A 19,611-nucleotide genomic window follows, 5' to 3' on the forward strand; every position below is an offset into this window, starting at 1 on the left:
TGCAATGTGATCAAACTAAGGTAACAATAAAAATAAATTGTTGTTATTGTTCAGTTGCTAAGTCATGTTTGACTCTTGTGACCCCATAGACTGTAGCCCACCAGGTTCCTCTGTCCATGGGATTTCCCAGGCAAGAATACTAGAGTGGGTTGCTATTTCCTTCTCCAAGAGATCTTCCTGACCCAAGGATCAAACCCATGTCTCCTGAAATGACAGGCCGATTCTTTACCACTGAGCCACCAGGAAAGCCAACAGTAGAGGCTTACTTTAAAAAAAAAATTAGCATAAAAAATAATTAAATTTTGCTGTATGTTCCATAGTAATGTGTGGAATAAAACATAATGAATTAATATAACAAAACTGCTTAGAACAGTGACTGACTGGCACAGAGTAAAAATTTTTAAGTGTAGATACTATTATTATTACCTTTTTCAGCACCTGAATGTATTGTTCCCGCTATATCATGTCTAGCAATGGACATTGTTAATACTTTCCTTGTAGAAATGCTACTAGTGGCAGCAGAAACAGTGGCACTTGCTGTTGAAATACTGGTTTTATTCTTGGTCACAGCACCATCAGAGTTCCTTTCATCTGAGTCAGAGTCATCAGAGTGAAGAGGATTAGTAAAACTGAGGGGTGCTCTGAATAGAGGGGAACTGTCATGATGATCTGCAAGATCATGGGTTTCAACTTGAATTGTGGGGCTTGGTGTTGAACTCACAGTTTTCATTGTTTGACAGTGGATATCTGAGGATTTGCCTTCAGATGAATCAGGCATGGGTAGAGTGTTCTCAGGTCCATGAAATGACCACGTTAAATGTCCTTTTCCATCAAGAGGTAAGTGGTCTGGCCTTGGAGGTGTGTCTGAATTCTTCTGTGATGCTTCTGGTAGAATAATCGGATCTTTATTTGACTGTGTTGCATTGCAGTCCACACAAGAATTCTGGGAAATATCATCAACTTTTTGATCTCTTGAACTCAATTCCTGTGACTTAGAGATTTTATCAACTGTACACGGTGAAGCCGAAGCTGATTTAATTTTAATTGCATGTCCCCTATTCAAGAGTGTGTTCCCATCAAAACTTTTTGGTCCTTCTTGAAGAGGAACCTTCTTAATCTCAAAACTTAAATTTCGCTCCAATTTTTTATCTATCTGTTCAACAGTTGATTCATTTTTCCCTGTAAGTTCTGTTGATTTATTATAGTTTCTGTTGAGGTCTGTTGAAGGTTGTTCTGATGAAACCATGTGCAACACTGGCTTTGGATGGTATCTGTCATTGTCCTGCCACACAGTAGTGACTGTTGGAAAAGCTGAAGGGGGAGAAGGTGTCAAGATGGGGGGCACTGGGTGAGGTTCTGGAGGCTGCAGTATTTCTTCCTTAGCATCCCCTTCTACAAGGCAACTGGAAAACATGAAAAAAAAAGGTATTATAAGAATGTTCATCCTTTTAAAAAATAAGTTGATAGGTAAGTTATATAGCTAAGCCTCTTATGTTAAAAGTCAGTAAATAAACTCTGTAGTTATGAATAAAAGATTAAAATTTGCCCAACTAAGAAAATTAAACGTTTAACAAGGCAGTAATACATGAACATTGTTTCAAGAAGTCAAATAATAGTAAGAATTTTAATAAAAAACCAGCTGTCCCCTCCCGGCCCTCCAGTTACCCTGAAACATCAAATTTCAACTTTCTTTCTTTTTCAACTTTAATTGAAGGATAACCACTTTACAATATTGTGTTGGTTTCTGCCATACATCAACATGAATCACCCATAGGTATACATATGTCCCCTCCCTCTTGAATCTCCCTCCCACCTCTCACTCCATCCCACCCCTCTAGGTTGTCACAGAGCCCCAGTTTGAGTTCCCTGAGTCACACAGCAAATTCCCACTGGCTATCCACTTTACACACAGTAGTGTATTACATGCTATTCTCTCCATTTCTCCCTCCTAAAGTTTCAACTTTTTAAAAACTGCTGCTTCTAAGATTTACACCCATATTTCAAAATATTATAAAATGCACAAACTTATTCTGGATCTTTCTATTTCACACATACTTTACTGTCTTCCAGCTACGTAAATGTCTTCTCCATCTTCCCAAGACTACTAATGTTTGGTTAGTTCAGTCTTATGACTAAAGCTATCATTCACAGCAATGATAGCATCATTTCCTATTTTTTCTTACATAACTCTCGTTTTCCCCTAATAACTGCCTTGGGTTTTGTATATATTATCAGTAATTCAGTCCTTCAAATTTTTCTGCAGATTTGAATACCTCCTCTCAACTGGTCAAAAACACCACATAACCATCAATACCACAGAGACATCCCTCTTAGAAACCTTAAGCTTCCCACTCCAGTTTGGACCACTGGCCGCTGAGGCCACCACAGAGCAGACAATCCTGATTCCCAGATCCTATCTTCCTTTTTCTAGGTACACACGGTTGATTTAGTGGGTTATACCCTCCAACTGCTTCTTAAAAACTATAAATAGAAAACAAATTTCCTGAGGCCTATATAATTATTATATTTTCAAGGTTACTAACTTTTGGAAAAGGTATATAATTCTAGACTAGATGTAACTTTCCTTCAGAACTTCTTATCAGAATTATGATTCCTGTTCCTTTGAATGTGAGCTGTTTTTTCTCCCTCTTAGAGCTTTCAGGTTCTCCTTTAAAAAAAAAAACAAAAAACCTTTGATGTTCTATAATCTCAAGCATGCTTAATTGCTCAGTTGTGTCTGACTCTGCGATCCCATGGACTGCAGCCCCTCAGGATCCTCTGTCCATGGGGATTCCCCAGGCAAGAATATTGGAGTGGGTTGCCCTCCTCCAGGGGATCTTCCCAACCCAGGGATCAAACCCAGGTCTCCTGCATTGCAGGTGGATTCTTTACCATCTGAGCCACCAGGGAAGCCCACATTCTCACAGTGTTAACTTTTTAAAGTCCTTTGTATTACAGTTTTTAATCGATTATATTGAGAACTTTCTATACAAACATTTATGTGAATACTAGGGACTTACTTCTTTGCTAATTTATTCTCTTCCAGTCTCCTTCCAGACTATGGCTAGGTTTAGTTTTAGTTACTATTACTACTATTACTATGTGACATACTTCCTAGTTTGATTCCCTAATATCTTTTCTCCACATTTTCTCTTTTTGTTCATTTTCTTGGGAAATTTCCTTATCTTCGAGCCTTCCTTAATTAAAATTAAATTTTAATTTTAAAAACATATGCTATTATTTTTAATTTTCAAGAGTATCTTCTTTATTATGATCTGGCTCTCTGGTTCTTATTTCATGGTTGTAATATTAAGTACTGAGAAAACAGACAGGCCCCTCCCCACATTGTGTGTTGTCTCTATTTCATCCATGTCCCCTTTTTTCCTGCTTATTTGGATATGTCTTTTATGTTAGAATCTTTTATCAAATGTCTGATAATTCCTGGCTCTGTTCATTTTAAATCTACAATTTACATATTTATAAACCAGAATCATATGACTGACTAAATCTAATACAACAAACGGGCCTTCTTCTCCAATAACTCCAATATAATCTATACAACAGATTAACTTGCTTACTGCAGCCATACTAAAAAACAAAATATACTGCTTTTTTATCAGTCTTATGCTATTTGGATTTTATTTTCAGTTAACAAAGTATTCTTTGTGGAACACAATGAAATTCTGCCAATTTACTGCATGAATAAGAAAGAAGATGACCTAAGTGTGTTATACAAAATCACACACACATAAAAATTTGAGTATCTATCACCAAATAAAACCCTGACATAAGTTGAATGAACATTTTCCTGTCAACACTCATTTACTACTTTTTAAAATTACCTTTTTGTTTGTTGAAAAAAAACAGGAGTCAAAGTTTTAAAAAAGGTGTATGAGAAGGGTTTAAAATTCAGAACACTCTACTCATTTTTTCTCCTTCAAAATTAGGAAGAGGCTACCACTATTTGTTGTTGGAGGTAGATGACCATATCAATCACAAATATCAGTGCACACTTTGAGGACCTCTACCTTGGCTCAATCTCAAAATCCAAATGAAAAGACTTTAGTGTAGCAAAATAATGTTTCTTAATTTCCTTTAAGGTCATTATAGTGTCTTTAGGACTCTAAAGAAATAATATGGAAGACAAAAAAGTTAGAGAACTGACAATCTATAAGTTTAAACAGTCTATAGGTTTAATCCTATACAAAGAAGTTCTACTTTGAGGAAGGTCAAGCTGTTTGGGCAGATCTATGCTCGGGATAAGACATAGTAAAGTCATTCCAACAGTATTATCTTCCACTGCACTTCCTTTTAATTCATTAACTCAATCTTAACTCCACATTGTAAAGAGAAAACCAACATTTGGTGAAAACCAAGTATGTGCCATGTCCTATACGTAGCACTTTCATATACTTCATTTCATTTATTCCTCAGGAAAATACTTAAAAAGAAACCAACGAACCAACCGAACAAACAGAAAACAAAAATCAAATAAATTAAGTCACTTACAACTTCAAAGCTCGTAAGCAGCTGAAAAGGATTTGAAACAAAATCATTTTGACTATCTATATTCCTTCCACACTACCATCTACCTGACCTAGCACTAACCTAAAAGAAATGGGAGAGAAAAAGGTTAACAGGAATATATATTTTTATCTATTATAAATGAGCACTTGGTATGAGATTAAGATAATCTAGAGATAAATTAACTCATCTTTGCTAATAATATTATTTAACCTCTTCATATAACTTCAACATGCAAATAATTTGACAGTCTTATTACTTGTTATTAGAAAACTGAAATAAATCTTTAGAATAGCTAAAATATTAGTTGTACCATACCAAAAGACCAGCTATAATCAATTCATGATTATGCTCACTGTTCTGGTATACTACTGAAAATTTATCTAAATTGAAAAGAATTTTTTATAGTATACCATTATGAGATCAGCTGCCATACATATGCTACATTCTAAACAACAGAATGATAAAAGAAGTTATTAAAAAAAAAAAAAACTTAGTAATATTCAGATTTTTGTTGTTGTTTTAGTAACAGTAAGTAAAAGTTAAGTATCCTTTTAAACAAAATGTGACATACAATACCTGCGGGTCCTTGGTGGTTTTGGAGGGGGAGAATCTTGTTTGTCATGATCTATGGAGCTGATCATATTTTCAGTGTTAACTTCATTCTGCCAAGAGGAAAAAAAGCTTCATTACGGTTAAGGGAAAAATAATTTTCCTTCCTCATGTTTCAGATAAACTTTTTTATTGGGCTTTTGAATTTTTAAAACAATGTTAATTTTGCTAAATAATAAAATAGGTATTATATCTTCTGTATTTAAGAATGAAAAGCCAAATTCAATGAGAAAAATTAATATATAAAAAAAGTCCATCTCTAGTTACTAAAAAAGTCAATCATATAGAGCAGCATTTCAACATACTTCAAATGCTCCTGCAAAGAAACAGATGTTTCAAGAAAAGGAAGATCAAAGATCTTTTTTTTAAGGCATCACTACCACTAGATTCATAACATGCAGATGTCGGGGAAGGAGGAACCACAAAGTAATTCTTATGTCCTTCACCTTTCCTAAACTTCTTGGAAACACCTATTGCTACCTACTATTTTTAAACAGGTTATGAAATGAACTTTAATCATTCACTGCTCCACCATCCGTCTGTCAACACAGAATGCCTACTCCATTAGGGTACACAACCCCTACATCACTGCCTAACCAAATGGACCCAAAACAGGCAGGCAGAGCCTATCCAGGGATATACTCGGTTCTTGCTGGTGACATGGACCAGTGAAGTCATTAAAAGGGATGATCCAGAGTTAGTACATCTTTAGGTTGTATTTAGTTATGATTGTGAATAGAGATGTGAAATTATTATATAAAACATTGTCTTGAATTAGTTTAGCTTCAGAAAGTACCTCATTTTTATATAGCTAGGCTGTGTTATGGAGAAGGCACTGGCAACCCACTCCAGTACTCTTGCCTGGAAAATCCCATGGACAGAGGAGTCTGGTAGGCTGTAGTCCATGGGGTCGCTAAGAGTAGTACATGACTGAGCGACTTCACTTTCCCTTTTCCCTTCCATGCACTGGAGAAGGAAATGGCAACACACTCCAGTGTTCTTGCCTGGAGAATCCCAGGGACAGGGTAGCCTGATGGGCTGCCGTCTATGGGGTCACACAGAGTCGGACACAACTGAAGCGACTTAGCAGCAGCAGCAGGCTGTGTTAATTCTGGGCCAGAAGACAAGAATGATTTTCACCCTTGCCTACATCTTAGATAATTCTAGAAAACAAACAAACATCTTTCTAGGTACTATAGTCAACTAAAAAGTTAGTCACTCAGTTGTGTCTGTCTCTTTGTGACCCTATGAACTGTGTCAACTAAAATCTCTGAAACTATAGTTTGCTTTTTTTTTTTTTTTTTTAAATCAAACAAACCTCTTCCATGTCCATCATGGCATCTTCTTTACATAACAGTTTCTTGGCAATGTCCTTTTTTAACTAAGTACTCCCAACAAAAGGAATCAGAGACTTTAACTCTACAGCAAATTTTAGTGCACCCGTCTCCTAATATCAGATGCATTTGAAGTGTCTTACACATCTTACTGAGTACCTTGTTCTAATCAAAACAAGTGTTACATTATGAGATGAAAGTTTTCATCCTTCATTACCACCTCTCAAATTAGAGGCTTCTGCAGTAGGGATATCTGCTATAGATAGGGTGACCATGGAATTTATTGTCCAAATTAGGACTTACACCTAGACAACAAGTATAAACTGGTTTTGCTTCAAGTAAATCAGGACTTTTCATTACTACACTTTTAGATCCTCAACTATCACCAGAATTTAGACTCTGCATCCTAAAGATTCCTCTAACATGGTAGTAATTCATTTGCTTATTATTTCTATCAATTAAACAATCATACACCCAAAATAACACTCATTAATATTTTTGTACCAAAATCTATATAAATATTCTAAGTAGGTTAAATAACTGTTTCTAACCTACAAAAACACAGCAATTTGTAATAATTAAAAGATAAATAGCCTCATGTCATGTCAAGTCAGGTTTTGCTGCCAAATACCAAACACACAAACACACCAACCGTACGTTTTCAGCGCATTTTCAATTTTAGAACAGCAAGCATTGGAAAAGATACAAAAATGTAAAGGACATGGCCCCTAATTTCAAGAATTATATAACCATCCAACAAAAAAGTGAAAGGGTAGTAAATGATAAAGTGGTAAAATCTGTACACTGAAGCTATGAAATCAGAGAAAGAAAATGTTATAGATGAGATTATTAAGGATATAGTTGGGAAAATATTAAGAAGTTGAAAATATGAACGTATCATGCAGAGTGGCATTAAGGGGTGGATAAGACATTGACAAGGAAAACAGAGGAGTGAGGTACAGAACAGGTGGGACTGGAACAGGAAGAGAAAGTAAGGGTATTTGCAGGCAAATGACTATATGTGACAAGGAAAGAAGGTGTCATTAAGACTCCTTATTCTGGGTGAAAGAGTACCATTAACAAAAAGGGACAAAAGAGGAAAAGACCTGGGGGAGGTCAGATTTTGAGCATGTTGAATTTCCAATGATTAAAGGAATCAATGTGGCAATGCAGAAATGCAACTCAAGAGAGCCACTGCCCACACTGCAAGAACAAATCCTCCTACTCCCTGGACTTAAGAACGGAACAATGTTCTTGGATTCCTAGTTTTTACCTACAATAATGTTTGCTGTACTTTTATATCTTCTGATCCTCTTATATATACACCTTTTGTCCCCACATTTGTCCTAATGTATACTGCTCTCTTTGGCTACTTTTATTAGCAGTTAAAACAATCACCAACTTTTGAAGTTGAAAAGTATTTTAAAAATTAAAGAATCTACCAGAGATTAGGTTCTAGTATATTGTTTGTTTCAAGCAGAGATTACTAAAATTACTTTTTAAAAAACTTCTAACCACCTTCACCCATTTCACTAAAGTTATTTTATGTATTAATATTTCCAGATAACAGAGCTGTATCAAGGGCCACAAAAAAAAAACAATTAGAACCTAATAATCAAATACTTAAAGATGACACCACTCTTATGGCAGAAAGCAAAGAACTAAAGAGCCTCTTGATGAAAGTGAAAGAGGAGAGTGAAAAAGTTGGCTTAAAGCTCAACATTCAGAAAACTAAGATTATAGCATTCGTTCCCATTGCCTCATGGCAAATAGATGTGGAGACAGTGGAAACAGTGGCAGATTTTATTTTGGGGGGCTCCAAAATCACTGCAGCCATGAAATTAAAAGACACTTGCTCCTTGGAAGAAAAGTTATGACCAACATAGACAGCGTATTAAAAAGCAGAGACATTACTTTGCCAACAAAGATCTGTCTAGTCAAGGCTATGGTTTTTCCAGTAAGTCATGTATGGATGTGAGAGTTGGGTAATAAAGAAAGCTGAGCGCTGAACAATTGATGCTTTTGAGCTGTGGTGTTGGAGAAGACTCTTGTGAGTCCCTTGGACTGCAAGGAGATCCAATCAGTCCAAACTAAAGGAAATTAGTCTTGAATATTCATTGGAAAGACTGATGCTGAAGCTGAAACTCAAATACTTTGGCCACCTGATGTGAAGAACCAATTCATTAGAAAAGACCCTGATGCTGGAAAGATTGAAGGCAGGAGGAGAAGGGGACGACAGAGGATGAGATGGTTGGATGGCATCACTGACTCGATGGACATGAGTAAACTCTGGGAGCTGGTAATGGACAGGGAGGCCTGGCGTGCTGCAGTCCATGGGGTCGCAAATAGTTGGACATGACTGAACGACTGAACTGAACTGAACTAAGGATGTATTATCAGTTGCAGGACAAAATATATATTAAAACAAGGTGCTTAAAAAAAAACAAACACATATGAGGAAAAAACTCAGAATTCAATAATATCACTACTAAAATGTACAACATAAACATAACAAGGATCATAACACAAATTATTGTTGTTGTTACTCAATAATCCTAAAACCGAAAATTCTGGTGTCAACTGATGGTGCACACATTAGAGATACTTGCTCACTGGGGTATTTCTATATCCCAAGTCCATGCTACTGAATTTGAAAACAAATTTTCTCTTTAGATCTCCTACTCTTGGAAGCGATTTTAGTTGTAGTTGTAAATATCTCTAACATACTATTTATTAAAGAGCCATAGTGTTGACTAGCATTTCAAACTAAAATCTCTACAAAAATAATTCCAGAACATAGAGCTTTAAGAGGTTTTTCTTTTTAATTCCTCAACTTCCATATTAAGTAGTCAGAGAAATAATAAATGGAGATTTATGATTATTTCTCAGAGCATAGGTTCAAAAATGTAAGTTCAGTTCAGTTCAGTTCAGTCGCTCAGTCGTGTCCGACTCTCTGCGATCCCATGAATTGCAACACGCCAGGCCTCTCTGTCCATCACCAACTCCCGGAGTCTACCCAAACCCATGTTCATCGAGTCGGTGATGCCATCCAAACATCTCATCCTCTGTCGTCCCCTTCTCCTCCCGCCCCCAATCCTACCCAGCATTAGGGTCTTTTCCAATGAGTCAACCCTTCACATGAGGTGGCCAAAGTATTGGAGCTTCAGCTTCAACATCAGACCTTCCAATGAACACCCAGGATTGATCTCTTTTAGGATGGATTGATTGGATCTCCTTGCAGTTCAAGGGACTCTCAAGAGTCTTCTCCAACACCACAGTTCAAAAGCATCAACTCTGCTGCGCTCAGCTTTCTTCACCATCCAACTCTCACATCCATACATGACCACTGGAAAAACCATAGCCTTGACTCGACAGACTTTTGTTGGCAAAGTAATGCTCTGCTTTTAAACACGCTATCTAGGTTGGCCATAACCTTCCTTCCAAGGAGTAAGCGCCTTTTAATTTCATGGCTGCAGTCACCATCAGCAGTGATTCTGGAGCCCAAAAAAGTAAAGTCTGACACTGTTTCCACTGTTTCCCCATCTACTTCCCATGGAGTGATGGGACCAGATGCCATGATCTTAGTTTTCTGAACATTGAGCTTTAAGCCAACTTTTTCACTCTCCTCCTTCACCTTCATCAAGAGGCTCTTTAGCTCTTCTTCACTTTCTGCCATAAGGGTGGTGTCATCCGCATATCTGAGGTTATTGATATTTCTCCCAGCAATCTTGATTCCAGCTTGTGTTTCTTCCAGCCCAGCATTTCTCATGATGTACTCTGCATATCAGTTAAATAAGCAGGGTGACAATATACAGCCTTGACGTACTCCTTTTCCTATTTGGAACCAGTCTGTTGTTCCATGTCCAGTTCTAACTGTTGCTTCCCGACCTGCATACAGGTTTCTCAAGAGACAGGTCAGATGGTCTGGTATTCCCATCTCTTTCAGAATTTTCCACAGTTTATTGTGATCCACACAGTCAAAGGCTTTGGCATAGTCAATAAAGCAGAAATAGATGTTTTTCTGGAACTCTCTTGCTTTTTCGATGATCCAGCGGATATTGGCAATTTGATCTCTGGTTCCTCTGCCTTTTCTAAAACCAGCTTGAACATCTGGAAGTTCACGGTTCACGTATTGCTGAAGCCTGGCTTGGAGAACTTTGAGCATTACTTTACTAGCATGTGAGATGAGTGCAATTGTGCGGTAGTTTGAGCATTCTTTGGCATTGCCTTTCTTTGGGATTGGAATGAAAACTGACCTTTTCCAGTCCTGTGGCCACTGCTGAGTTTTCCAAATTTGCTGGCATATTGAGTGCAGCACTTTCACAGCATCACCTTTGAGGATTTGAAATAGCTCAACTGGAATTCCATCACTTCCACTAGCTTTGTTCGTAGTGATGCTTTCTAAGGCCCACTTGACTTCACATTCCAGGATGTCTGGCTCTAGGTGAGTGATCACACCATCATGATTATCTGGGTCATGAAGATCTTTTTTGTACAGTTCTGTGTATTCTTGCCACCTCTTCTTAATATCTTCTGCTTCTGTTAGGTCCATACCATTTCTGTCCTTTATCGAGCCTATCTTTGCATGAAATGTTCCTTTGGTATCTCTAATTTTCTTGAAGAGATCTCTAGTCTTCCCAATCTGTTGTTTTCCTCTATTTTTTTCACTGATCGCTGAGGAAGGCTTTCTTATCTCTCCTTGCTATTCTTTGGAACTCTGCATTCAGATGAGAATATCTTTCCTTTTCTCCTTTGCTTTTCGCTTCTCTTCTCTTCCCAGCTATCTGTAAGGCCTCCTCAGACAGCCATTTTGCTTTTTTGCATTTATTTTCCATGGGGATTTTCTTGATCCCTGTCTCCTGTACAATGTCACGAACCTCTGTCCATAGTTCATCAGGCACTCTGTCTATCAGGTCTAGTCCCTTCAATCTATTTGTCACTTCCACTGTATACTCATAAGGGATTTGATCTAGGTCATACCTGAATGGTCTAGTGGTTTTCCCTACTTTCTTCAATTTAAGTCTGAATTTGGCAATAAGCAGTTCATGATCTGAGCCACAGTCTGCTCCTGGTCTTGTTTTTGCTGACTGTATAGAGCTTCTCCATCTTTGGCTGCAAAGAATATAATCAATCTGATTTCGGTGTTGACCATCTGGTGATGTCCACGTGTCGAGTCTTCTCTTGTGTAATGTAAGTAATATATATCAAATCATTTTACTCATTATACAGTTCTAAGATAATTTCCCCCAATTTTTTAGATCCCACATTTCTCCGACTGGGATTTGTGCTTCCAACCATATATAAACATGTTTAAAAAACAAGTCATTTATATTTTAAAGTACCTAGAAAACAAGATTTCTTGAAAGGAAAACATTAAAAACTTATCTAAAATGATAAGCTATCTTATCTTCTATCCACTTGTCTTTCCACTTTTTTACCCATTCATCCACTGAAAAATACAGTTCCAGACATTATGGTACACAACCTTTGGCAAAGCTGTCAAATACAGCTTTCTTAGAATGGATTCTATAGAAAATTGTTTTTCCCTCTTGCAAAACAGGAAAACCCACCTTGTTCCAATGGCAAATTCAGCAGTCACCCTGTCAGCTTTAACAGAAGTTAAAGTTGCAAGCATGTAGTATGTGTCTCCTATATAACCAGGCAATGAGATGAGAGACTAGGACTGAAATAACTACTATCTGCTATTGTCTGTTATTTTATCTAATCTCATATAATTATGATTTTTATTGTATTCCTTGGGGATTTGTAAACCTTTGAGCTACTAGGCGGAAACTATAACAAAATTATACTTATAATGTGGAGTTCAGGCTAGTAAAAAGGAAGTTTAATTTTAGGAATAAAATCTAAAGAAAACTCAGGTAATGAGAAAAACAAAGATGAAAATAATGCAATATTTATCACATTTTCTGGAGATAACTTAAATACAGTTAAAAGCTTTAAAAAATACAACACTGAACACTGTATTAATTTTTTTTTTCCTAGCAAAGGCAACAAAAGCAAATTTAAGCAAGTGAGATTATATCAAACTAAAAAGCTTCTGCATAGCAAAGCAAACAATCAGGAAAATGAAAAGGTGACCTACAAAACGGGAACCAATGTTTGCAAACCATGTATCTGATGAGGGGTTAATACCTAAAAAAATTTAAGGAACTCACATAACACTGTAGCAAAAAAAAAAAAACCCACCACAAACAAGTCAATTAAAAAATGGGCAAAAGATTTGAAAAGACAGACACAAGGATGGCCAACAGGTATGTGAAAAGGTGCTCAACATCACTAATCTTAACGGAGATGCAAATCAAAACCATACTGAGACCTCATATCTGTCAAAATGGCAATTATCAAAAAGACAAGGGAAAAACAAAGTGTTGCAGAGGATATGAAGAAAAGGGAACCTTTGTGTATTGTTGGTGGGAATGCAAATTGATGCAGCCATTAAACAAAACAGCACAGAGGTTCCTCAAAAAATTAAGAATAGAACTACCATATGATCCAGCAATTCTACTTCTGTATATTTATCTGAAGAAAACAAAACACTAACTTGAAGATACACACACACACACAAATGGAATATCATTTGGTCTTAAAAAAGAATGAAATCTTGCCATTTGCAACAACATGAATGGAACTTGAGGGAATTATACCAAGTGATCTAAGTCAGAGAAAAGACAAATACTGTATGATCTCATATGTGAAATAAGAAAACAAAAAAACAAACTCAAATATACAGAAAACAAATTGGTACTTGAAAGAGGTGGTGTCAGTGGTAGACCCAAAGTGAATGAAACAGGGTCAAAATTTGCAAATTTCCAGTTATAAAATAAGTAAGTCATGGGATATAATATACAGTTTGGTGACTATAATTAATAATACTGTATTTTATATTTGAAGGTTCCTAAGAGTATATAGGCTTCCCAGGTGGTGCCAGTGGTAAAGTATCTGCCCGCCAGTGCAGGAGACATAAGAGACATGGGTTCAGTCCCTGGGTCAGAAAGATCCTCTGGAGAAGGGCATGGCAAGCCACTCCAGTATTCCTGCCTGAAGAATCCCATGGATAGAGGAGCCTGGCAGGCTACAGTCCAAAGGGTCACACAGAGTCAGACACAACTAAAACGACTTAGCACATAAGAGAATAAATTATTAACAGTTCTAACCACAATAAAAAAATTCTGTTAACTATGTATGATGATGGATGTTAACTAGACTTATTATAGTGATAATGTCACAATATATGCAAATGTTGAATCACAATGGTGTACACCTGAAAGTAATGTTACATGTTTATATCTCAACAAAAATTAATGTAAATAATTTCTATACATTAAAAATATTTTTGTTTCTAGATATAAGGAAATGGTATAACTCTGAAATACAAAAACTTTAACTTTGAAATTAATATTGCATTTACAGAAAAAAATAAAAATATTTTTCAATTAAAGTTTAAAGAAAAATGTAGCCTACTTAGTTTTTGTAAATTTAAAGGAGTCTCAAGTTAGGTAAAATTATACACAGTAATATACAGACATTCTATTCTATATTATAAAATATTTGGCTATGTTGAGCACAGGCTATAACAGGCTTTAATTAAACTAAAGAGAAAACAGATGTGATAATACACGAGGCATAGTTGCACAATGATTCCTTTGTTGATGAAGGAAATAAGAATGAGGTCACATACGTGAATCTTAAAAATCTGAAACTATCACATGTCTAATAAAGGAAATACACTAAAGCATTTGGTTAACAAATCTCTCATTTATAACACCAAGATATTTCAAACAAATAGTCTCGGAAATTGCCAAAACCACATAGAGGGGGAAAAAAATTAAAACAAAGGTTATAAATTTTACCACTAATATCTTCATTTTACTTAAGTTATTGGGGCTAAATTGGTTTATCAAGTGACAGTTAACTTAGGTTCAATAATAAAGACATAAAAAAATGTATCCAAAAAAACTCCAAAAAATAGCCCAATACCTTCAAGGATAGAATGATTATATAGAGGAAGGAAGAGGAGTACTTTTTTAAAAAGCAGGAAGAGAGCACTGTGAGAAAACAGTACTTTTGTCAATAAAATAGCCAATAAAATCTTTTAACACTAAAATGACAAAGAACTAAAGCCCCAAAGGGACATAATCGTGGTCCTATAATTCTACTTAATTAAAAAGCACAAAGTAATGACAAAGCTGTATATCATGATGACCAAAAACAAAATAAAATTCATGTAGAATCAACTTAGAATTACTTTGGTTGGATGGAAGGGGAGACAAAACTGCAGTTAATTTGTTAAAAAGTAATCTATACTTGAAATGATATTGAATTATATAATTTTTAAGATCTAAATTCATAACTATATTTTATTTAGAATATTATTTAACTTTTATTAGGGTCATTAAATATTCATCACAGTAGAAACTGAAATAGGGAGAAGAAAAGGAATTAAAAAATAACAAATAAAACTAATAACTAACAGATATTTATTATTAGATAAAACACAAGATGGAAATTAAAAAGCTAAATATCACATCTTGGTAAAAAGTAAATTTTCTAAAATTAATAGGTAAAGAACACCTACCACTCCATCAGTAATTTTCTGGGTGCCATGAATTTCATATAGTTGTAGTTGTTTTTCAAACAGTTGGGCGATAGCTCTATGAACAAGCTCATATTGCTCCTATTAAGGAGATGAAGTGATAAACAAGGGAAGAAACATTAAAAAATGAAGGCAATTATGAAAATTCACTTCATAAAGTGAAACAGAAAAACATACCTTAGTTTGTACTGCAGAATGCCTCTGTGTTCTCATTTCTTGTATTAAGTTAAAAACATTAAATTCTTCTGGTATTTTCTAAAACAAAGAATTTAATACATGAACTCTGGACAACCATTCAGAAAAACAGTGTAACAGTCTTCAACTTTTCATACAAATGTTATATATAGCCGGACATAACTGAAAACATTTATTAAGCACTATCTACCATGTTATCAGAGACTGTATAGAACCAAGAACTAATCTCGACTCTCAGCATCAAGTTACTGAGCCAGATACACAGACAGATAAATGACCAGCCAACATATGGTTGCAGTACAGTGGGAGTAAATATGCTGCGACCAACTCTGATTGGTATGTGAGTGAAAAATGAAAGAAATGTACACAAACATGGCAGATAGAATGTATAATCTATTTGGGGAATAGAGAAGCTTGATGTAGATAAAACTGACTAAAAGATGGAAAGAAGGAGAGCTATTCAAAAGAGAAAAGATAAGGCTACTTGGCATCAGAATACAAACATGATAAAGAGTTTGAATTCATTCTATAGGCTACTGTTTTCTTGGCTGTCTCTATAAGGACCAGTTAAGAGAGCTACATCTCTGGAGACTGATTGTTAATCCTACAGAATTAGTTTCTGCACCTGGTATTTTAACTACTACAATAGGCAACCAATGAGCACATCTGATATTTGGGTAACTTTTGTAGCAGGGAAAATAACAGAGTGAAAAGGGGAGAAACTGGTGGAGGTTTACTGAAGCAGTCCAAAAAAAAAAAAAACAACGTAGAAACAGATTTGAGGCATATTGCTGAGGCAGAATTATTAGAACTTGGTCATCAGCAGAATACTTTGGAGAGATAAAGATAGAAAAGTTAAACATGATTTCTAGGTTCACTGCTTAGGAGTCTTGACATATATCAAAATATTTTTATATCAATTCCTAACCTAACGCTTAAGATTATATTTGTTATGTCAAACTCAATCAAATGGGGACTATATTCAAGATACACAACCCTTTCGAAATGACAAGATGTTTGTCTGCTTGTATTCATCCAAATGCTTCCCACCCCCAATTTTAATCCCTGATTTTTATGTTAAAGTGTGTTATCAAGCCACTTAAATTTTGTTCACTTAAAAATTTTCATATGAGTATCAGAAAATGATTAGAATGGGGAAATACAAAAATAAAATTCAACAGCAGGCTTTTTGAAAAACTATTGAAAATTTAAATATTCCTTATGCAAAAGTACAAAATGGAAAGGCAGAGAAAAAAACGTAAAATGAATAAAAGGAAGAAGGAAAAGAAAACAAATATTTTATTGTATTTCATATGACAGATTGACATATTCATAGCAACTATAAAGCTATGAAGAATAAAACTTCCTGACTCATAGAAAATGAATGTACTATAGAACCAGCAAATAAACCAAATCTACCTATAATGAGGAGACTTATGCTTTTTAAATCTGTAATGAAGGCTATTTCTTTATATTCTCCATTGTATCAAAACCAATTTCTTGGAAACACAACTAGTAGCAACAATAATAACAAGGATAATAATAAAAACTAACAGTAAATGGAGCACTTGCTACCTGCCACACATAGTAGGGATGAACTTCACAAGTTTCTTAAGAACTTATTTAATTCTTCAATTATTAACATTATGATTCCCACTTTCAAATAAAGAAATTATGGTACAATGAGATCAAGTAATTCAACCAAGATCCCACAACTAGTAAATGACAGAGCCAGAATTTTAACCTGGGAGGTCTAACTCTAGTCAGCATTCTTAACCACTATACTATATAATGTTTCTAGTTAGACATAGATATTCACTGAATTGATTATATTTATACATAAATATAAAAAGCAACAGGGGTGCAGTATTTGGAAAAGTCAATGCAGAGCATACATGTCTAATGTAGGTATAAAGTCATCCAGAACAAATGAGTGACAATATGTTTATTTTGCTGCCCAGTGTATTACCTCAAGCTAACATGCATCATTTATACCTTTCACTGCCTTTATCTCTTACATAGCAAAGCTACTTCTAAAAAAGTAGTAACATGTATGCTATAATTTATTGCAATTAGTCATAAGTCTAAAAATCATAACAGATGAATTAGATATAACACTATATAAAAATTATTCTTACCCCAGCTTTTAGTAAATTCCATGTATAATCTATGGCACAAATGGCACCTGTTCTTCCACAGCCTGCACTATGGATATAAAATTTGAAAAAACAATTTGATTTTTGTAATAAAAGAACTATACAAAAAAATCATTTAAAAAAGCTGATAAAATTCTACTTATTTAGTAAGTAAACTACAACTTAAGGTGTGTGCAGGGCAAACATCCTTAACATTATGATTTATATCTTGTTTTCCTCTAATTCAAGGAACTTTCAAGAGTAATACCTAGAAGCTTTCACTTTGAAAGTCTGTCTACCTCTTGAAACCTTGTCTAGCTAACAAAATACCTTGCAGAGATAAATTTATACTATGTTCTAGATAGCTCTGGTAGAGGAAGAAATCTACATTATTTAAATCTGCAAAAGGTACAGGAAAGATGAAGATTAACAAGCCCTATAAACTGGTTTGAACATGAGCAGTGATTACACTAAAGAAAGAAGGGCCACTAACGCTTTCTAATCTCCTAAAGAACAGAACCTAAAGAATATAAGATAAAATATCAAATTAGTTATTTTAAAACATGACAAAAATACTTTAGAGCAACTGGTTTTCAGCTAGAGGGAGGCAAATACACCCAAGGACTGGAAATTACTATGAGGAAATAAAGATGTTATTGACATCTTTATTTTTAAACCACTGATTTATTTGTCAATTCCACACATCAAAATATTTCTAAAATTTTAGAGTTAACAGTTACTAGAGCTAAATGATATATATTTAAAACTTGATGGTTAAAAGTGTGATATGACAAAGATAGAGACAACAATATCAATGAAACACTACAGTTAGTATTTTGGTTGTTCAAAAATATTAAATGATCAACTTTATTTTATTAAAAGAAAATCTTCACATCAAATTGGGTTCATGACCTATGTACATTGGCTGGACAATATGACTACAAAGGACATAATTTCAGTTAACTTGTAAAGAAGTCAAGCCAAAGCAATTTCTTTATCTTATAATTCTACAACTAAACAGATCCTTCTCTTTTTAACCAGTTAACTACTTAGACTCAACTAATCACAGATGAACTAAAGAAAAATAATCTTAATTAAGCAGGTTGCTAACTTATTCCCACGACTACATCAGCAGGTCACCTTTCTGGTTCATAAAGAAAAAGCAGCCCTTTCACTTCACAGGCATCACAATCCAACCAACTGGCTAAGAAAACTATCTTTGGTGTTCCATCACCACTAATGTCTTTTTTTAACTTCTTATTTTTTTATTTTTATTTTTTTAATAATTTATTTATTTGAGTGCACCAAGTCTTAGTTGCTGCATGTGGGATCTAGTTCCCTAACCAGGGAATGAACCTGGGCCCTCTGTATTGAGAGCTCAGAGTCTCAGCCATTGGACCACCAGGGAAGTCCCAACTTTTTATTTTTTATATTTGAGTCAATTAACAATGAGGTGACAGTTTCAGGTGGAAAGCAGAGACTCAGCCATACATAGACATGTATTCATTCTTCCCCAAACTCCCCTCCCATCGAGGCTGCCATATAACATTGAGCAGAGTTCCCTGTGCTATAGAGTAGGCCCCTGTTGGCTATCCATTTTAAATATAACTCCACTAATATCTTTTAACTATTGAATTAACCGGAGTTAATTAACCTCTGAATCTGAAAAATTTCATTTACTTTTTATAACAAATGTGAATGTAGGTATAAATCACTTAAAAAATAAATTGCTGTTTTATGAAATAAGTACTATAATTTTAAATCTTTTGGAAGAATCTAATGTAAAATAAAAAATTAAGAGAAGGAAAACTGCCTCAGGATTCAAATAGCTTTTATTATTTAGAAACCCATACAATAACCAATCTAATGAAATTTCAAACTTATGTTTCAAAATGCTATACATTACCCACATTATAATGCCATCTATATTGAAAAATATTTAATTAAATATTTAGAAAATTCTTTTGTACCTGCAATGAATACAAATAGGCACATCTTCATGTTCCTGGTATTTCCTCATTAAGCTTATCATGTCCAGAATAGAATCAAATGATGAAGGAACATCATGGTCTGGCCAGTTCACATAATGAAACTGATACAGCCTACGAGATTCCTTCAAGAATAATAGAAATTCAACCATTATGAAAATACAGTTACAAATTTTAAACCATACAGAAAAGCTGCACATCTCACTTTG

General features: G+C 34.9%; 1 protein-coding gene across 20 annotated transcripts in view; it reads right to left on the minus strand.

The window, feature by feature from the left end:
• PTPN12 (protein tyrosine phosphatase non-receptor type 12) overlaps positions 1-19,611 on the minus strand; it is a 93,096-nt gene that overhangs the window by 9,743 nt on the left and 63,742 nt on the right. For 16 of the 20 annotated variants that reach the window (XM_081535716.1, XM_081535715.1, XM_081535717.1 and 13 more), the window contains 6 exons: positions 19,385-19,527; positions 17,418-17,484; positions 15,262-15,339; positions 15,067-15,165; positions 5,104-5,189; positions 427-1,403 (listed from right to left, as the gene is read on the minus strand). In XM_081535716.1, coding sequence (XP_081391842.1) covers positions 427-1,403; positions 5,104-5,189; positions 15,067-15,165; positions 15,262-15,339; positions 17,418-17,484; positions 19,385-19,527 — 1,450 coding nt within the window. The remainder of the gene's footprint in view (positions 1-426; positions 1,404-5,103; positions 5,190-15,066; positions 15,166-15,261; positions 15,340-17,417; positions 17,485-19,384; positions 19,528-19,611) is intronic. The other 4 variants (XR_014067188.1, XR_014067189.1, XR_014067185.1 and 1 more) reach the window with 1 other exon arrangement.

Source organism: Giraffa tippelskirchi, chromosome 10 (assembly GCF_054371585.1).
Source record: "Giraffa tippelskirchi isolate mGirTip1 chromosome 10, T2T-mGirTip1v1.2.pri, whole genome shotgun sequence".
In the NCBI taxonomy this organism is placed as follows: Eukaryota; Metazoa; Chordata; class Mammalia; order Artiodactyla; family Giraffidae; genus Giraffa; species Giraffa tippelskirchi.